Source organism: Varanus komodoensis, unplaced genomic scaffold (assembly GCF_004798865.1).
Source record: "Varanus komodoensis strain SLA01 unplaced genomic scaffold, ASM479886v1 scaffold9, whole genome shotgun sequence".
Lineage (NCBI taxonomy): Eukaryota > Metazoa > Chordata > Lepidosauria > Squamata > Varanidae > Varanus > Varanus komodoensis.
In genome coordinates, this window is record NW_025336598.1 from 32,495,978 (window position 1) to 32,501,977 (window position 6,000).

Here is a 6,000-nt window from a genome sequence, read left to right on the forward strand (position 1 = left end):
GAAGAGTGACTCTCACGGAAGCACAAAGTTGGGTTAGGAAGGGTTCACACACTCTGGCAGTTGTGCAGACCCCCTTTTAGCCCAAAGGTTGAACTCAGTTTCTGAGAAGATCTCCAGGGCTGCGTTCTGGTGGCGATTAGGCCTGAAGTTGGGAGGGGGGCAAAAATGCTTTCCCATTATAGCTAAAAGTTGACAGCTAGTAACTCAGTCTGAAGAGAGCGATTTTAAGGGGGAGTGGGGGGGGGAATCTCATGAGAATCTGGAAACCACCAAGCAAGAGGTGGTGAAGGGAAAGGGGGTGGTGCCCGGGAAACTCAGCAGATGGGATTGGGATCCCCAAAAGAGGCAGATAAATTTCCTGGGCTGGATAATGCTCTAGAAAAAAGATCTTTCACATGCAGCATTAAACAAATGGAGTAAAGATAGCAGTTATTTCTAACTGAGAGCCAGTATGCTGTGGCATTTAGAGTCTTGGAGTGAGTATCTAGGAGATCTGGGTTCTAGTCCCTATTCAGCCATGGAGCCAACTGGGTGACTTTGGGCCAGTCATGAATTCTCAGCCTGTCCTACCTCACAGGGTTGCTTTTGTGAGAATGAAATGGAGCAGGGGAGGTCTACGTAAGTTGCCTTGGGTTCCTCACAAGAGGAAAAAAGGTGGGATATAAATACAAAATAATAATAATAATTGGCCAGTATGCATATAACTAGCATGGGCAATGTTTGTGCAAATCTCTATTGGCATCCCCCTCCTCAACACACACACACACACACACACACACACACTTTTCTAGTAACACTTAGTCAGCTTGTGGCTACAGCAGGATTTGACTCAAGAACTTCCTAGACCCTTTTCCATCCATCGCCACTGCCCCTCGCAAGAAAACACATGGCATTGCATGTGAGGCAGGGCATAGCCTGGGCTTTCCCAGTGGCTGTGTTGGCTGGAGATGATGGTAATTGCACTTCCACACAATTGGGAGTGCCCCAGCTTGGGGAAAGCTGGTTTACTTATGAGCTAGTGTGACTTTTTCACAGCATGCACTTTTTCTCATCCAAATTGTCTTGGAGTTTCGCTTGGGGAACGGCAGTCCTGCTACACTCATGCATGGTTTCTTTCATGAAAAGGAGGTGGGGGAATCTAGGAGAAATCCAGCTACGTTCATAAATTCTCAAACACACCCACAGCGGAGGTCGATTCCACTGCCAGTTCCTTAATTTGTTGGCACTGCCATTGTGTAATGATGGCACAGCGAACAGCTGTTACTGACCTATCACACTGGGAAGCTGCGAGAAGAAACTTGCAAGCTTGGATATAAATAGAATGTGTTATTTTCAACTAATGTGACCCATGGAGCAGTTGTTCTTCCTTATTTCCAGGCTGCTTTTATTGAGAACTAAATTCAGCAATGCATAAAATATATAAAGGTTTAATAAAACATTAAAAATGGCACTTAGCAGAAAGAAACTAGTGGGCCAGCTACTCCCACCAGAACTTTAAATGTTTTTAGCTGTTAAATGCCATGTATTATGAATGCCTTCTTAAAAGAAAAGAAAAAGGGTGGTAGTGATGATGGGAAAAATACACACACACACACACACACACACTTTGTGTTACTCTTCACCCTGGTTTAATATACATTCATTCTTAATAGATGTGTAGGGTTTGGAAGCATCTGTGGTTACTGTTTAGAATCCTGTAGCCAGTACTCAGCATTATAGGATTAATAATGGATAAGCCTCTGTAATTGCCAACTATAGAATGGTTTGAGAAAAATTAGAAGGTTCCATAAACCTCCAGGTCTCCAGTCTGAATATTGCATAAAACTGAGCATATATTTACTACCCAGTCAGCTCTAATTACATAAAAACTGCCCAGCTGGATGAGAAGCAATTCCTGACTAATCCCATATTGTACCCCCAAGTGGGAAAAGGCATTTAGCTATGTGTTCTGCTCCCCCACTGAATTTAATGCAGCTTAGAAATGTCTGAGACCTATATGGAAAAAGATGCCCTTCTGCATGTAAAAATGCCTGGCAGCTTCAGTCCCCAGCATGTCCAGATAGGGCTTGGAAACACCTTTGTCGAAAATCCCAGTGAGTTGCCTGCAATTAGTGGAAGCCACGGCTGGGCAGAGGGTAATTTCCAGAAGTTCTAGGCTTTATCTCATAGAAGCACCTGCCAGCCTGGCTAATAAGCCATCAGATTGCTGGGAGCCAAGGTACAAGCCTTCCTTCCATTCCTGCTGTATATAACACTGAGCTAGGAGCACTTGTATGGTCTGATAATGCACCTAACTTCCCATGTGCTTCTTCACATGGACACACAGACACTACCTGGAAGTGCCTTCTGCCTCCAAACCTCTGTTAAGCCCCTGTAGAAGCAGAAGATGTTCAGGTTTAAGCTCCAGCTTACATGTGAGATTTTAATCGTTCTCTCAGTTTGATAGTTCTCTGGGGAGAACAGCTTAAAAGTCCAGGGAGAAAGGAACAGTAGCATAGGAATATAGAAAGCAGACTTATACTGAGTCTGACAAAAGCCTACCTAGTCCAGTATTGTCAATACCGACTGCCAGCAGTGGGTCTCCCAAGATTTTTTCCAGCTTTACTTGGAGATGCTGCAGCTTGAACCAGGAGCCTTTCGGTGTGCAGCTGTACAAGCTATTGATTCCGGTGTTCCTTTACTTGTGGAAATGGATATTGCTTGCTGTTTACCATGTAAAGAGAGGATTATGGCTAAGAAGATCCACAGAAGCCCACAATAAGTTCTGTGTGTCCCAAAGAGGTTTGATGCTGGTGTTTCTTGAATGACAGCATCCACCAACCTCCAACATTACAAGGCAAACCACTTTTCAAACAGAGGGGAGTTAGAAAAGCTATTTGTGATGTGGCCCAGGAAAGAAGGATCAGCCATTCAAGACTAAAAAGGTACACATTCTGTTAAACTCGGGCAGCTTTCCCCAGCCTGGTGCTCTGCGGATACTTTGGACTAGAACTCTTGGAGTTTCTAATTACTGACCAGGCAGGCTGTTGCTGATGGGAACTGAAATCTGAAACATCTGCAGGACCCCTTGAATGACAGCATCCACCAACCTCCAACATTACAAGGCAAACCACTTTTCAAACAGAGGGGAGTTAGAAAAGCTATTTGTGATGTGGCCCAGGAAAGAAGGATCAGCCATTCAAGACTAAAAAGGTACACATTCTGTTAAACTCGGGCAGCTTTCCCCAGCCTGGTGCTCTGCGGATACTTTGGACTAGAACTCTTGGAGTTTCTAATTACTGACCAGGCAGGCTGTTGCTGATGGGAACTGAAATCTGAAACATCTGCAGGACCCCCTGTTGGGAAGTTGAGATGGGGCTATGGTAGAAATGCACATAATAGGCCTGCCTTAACGAAGCTTGGAAGGCTTGGGTTTGGTCACTGCCTGGATGAGAGACTTCCTTAGTCATACCACATTTGCACTGTGCCAAACCATTTATGTTACACATAATAATTGAATCTACTGCCTATCTATGGAGAAGCAAGGCCCACAACGTTCAGGAGAAAGTAGGTACAGTATTGCAACTAAAAGCACAAGCCCACAGAAGTTGCCTAGACTAGTTCATTAGATCCCAGCTAATATCTTATTACTGTAATACATAAATATTTAAAATGTGGCTGTTACTTGGATCTAAAAATAAGCCCTTGCAGGTAGAGGGAAGAAAAATTGTGTGTGCGCATGTGCGCATGCACCACTGTGGTTTCATATGACCAGTTTTCCATAGTTTCTTGCTTGGATTTGGAAAAAAAAATGTAGGTCACTTCCTAACAGTGTGGTTTGCATTTTTGTTCTTGCAGACCACAACTCTGATTGGCCTTCTGAAGACAGCACGGCTATTGCGTTTGGTGAGGGTTGCCCGGAAACTGGACAGATACTCGGAATATGGTGCTGCTGTTCTGATGTTACTCATGTGCATCTTTGCCCTCATTGCACACTGGCTGGCCTGCATTTGGTACGCCATTGGGAATGTGGAGAGGCACTACCTGGCTCCTAAAATCGGCTGGCTGGATTCCCTGGGAGAGCAGCTGGGGAAACATTACAATCAGAGTGACGGCAGCTCTGGACCCTCCATCAAGGACAAATACGTCACCGCACTTTATTTTACCTTCAGCAGCCTGACCAGTGTCGGATTTGGAAATGTGTCTCCTAATACCAACTCAGAGAAAATCTTTTCTATTTGTGTCATGTTGATTGGATGTAAGTAGGGGCTCTTTTGCTTGTTTACTACACGCACACAATAATGAACCCAACTGTTTTATATGTTAAACATCCAAGAACAATTTAGGAAGAGAAGAATGGAAGGAAGCTCTCTATGCAGGGATGGGGGGTGGGTGAAGGCGTGGGTAACTCAGGCCATTTTTTCCTCACAGGTGCTTAAAAAAATACAAATCATCAGTGCCATTAGGAAATAATAATATCAGTTATGAAGTTGCCAATGCAGGCTCCATTTGACCCTTTGATGCTCTGTAGCTACTATAGAAGCCTGTTTTTAAATGAAACTGGAAGGGGTGGGGACCACAGCATAGGGCTGCATGCTGGATGTTACCCACCCCTGGCTTAGGCCGTTCAATAGCATTTCTATAAGGAAAAGCTCTTTTTCATATTGCTTTACACATAGAAATCTTGCCAAGGCTCCCTGTGCTCAGGCTTGCAACGTGTTTTCAGTGCTAAGGCACAGCAGCGGAATGCATGGATTATTTTAAACACAGGAGAATGTTTTTCCCTAAGCTATTGCAACACATCTACAAACTTGGGAATTGGTGTGAAGGCTTCCAGCACAACAAATGTGGATTCCAGATAAGCCTCAGTGTCGGCACTTCTATTTTTAGGAAATTAAGGACTGTCAAAGGCTTATTTATAATATCTCTAAGTGCCAGCTCTCATTTAGAATTTATGTAAAGGGGTCAGGTCAACTTGCGAGTTTGTAGCATAGTCATGTTTAAACCCACAGAGCTCAACTGAACTCCATCCCTAGCAAAGTGGTGCGTATTTGGCTCCCTGATTAGCTTTTCCTGGAGTGTTGGAATGTTCTGTGTGCCTTCCATTTTCTTGGCTTCTTTAGCAGTCTGGCTGAAAAATAATGTGTCCCAATGAACTTTAATTTTTTAAATAACTCTTGTAAGATGCAATTTTATCCAAAAGAGCCTTCCTACAAGCATTTCTATTAAAGGCAGGTTTTACTCCCCTGTATTTCCCTTCCTTCTTCCAGAAGTGCCCTGTACATTTTTGAAATGCTTGTATATCGGAATGAGATCTATTCTGTTAACAGTTTATAATTACTAGTTCAAGAAGATGCCAGGTTGCCCAAGTGTCCTACCTCATAGAGGACAGTCCTCTATCTGAAGACTTGTCAAAGGACTGTGCCCCATTTAAAGAGGTCTTCTACTTGGGGGGTGGGGGCTGTCAAAGGACAGTCTGTTGTAAGGTTTCTATTATTTTCTCTCCAGTCCTGCCCAAATCCAGTTCAAAGAGAAATTCAACATTTGTTTCTATACAGGCAAATGAGCATGTATTACGCAAACTTGACGCCTCTTTTTTGGCAATAAGTAACCACCCTCTAAGATACTCAGTATATCCTGACATAACCACCCTTTATACACATGAATTGTATATGGGTTGAGGTCTTCAGAAATGCCATATCCTTTCATGATCACTGGGTACTTAGGGAGATTGTGGAAGAACACAGCCCATCAAAGAACAACTGCCTAAATGCCATGTCTTGGGGAAGCTGTGGAAGCTCACTAAAGAACAGAGTTGCTGGAACTACCTGGGAAGCACCATCCTCCATACCATGGGGGCAGTCACCATGAGGATCCTCTTCCTTGTAATGACTTGCTGTGCCTCCAAGAACCCTGAGCAAAGCATCCGCAGTTGAACTTAAATCATTCGGGGGCATTTAAGAGAGAAGGCAGTCCTTATGCTTGGTTTTTTGAATAATCTACAACAGCCTTCCCCAACCT

The 6,000-nt window shown here is 43.9% G+C and overlaps 1 protein-coding gene across 1 annotated transcript in view; it reads left to right on the top strand.

Moving 5' to 3' along the window:
• KCNH7 (potassium voltage-gated channel subfamily H member 7) overlaps positions 1-6,000 on the top strand; it is a 323,164-nt gene that overhangs the window by 252,241 nt on the left and 64,923 nt on the right. Inside the window, exon 7 of the mRNA XM_044417898.1 lies at positions 3,838-4,237. Within this exon, the coding sequence (XP_044273833.1) occupies positions 3,838-4,237 (400 nt within the window). The remainder of the gene's footprint in view (positions 1-3,837; positions 4,238-6,000) is intronic.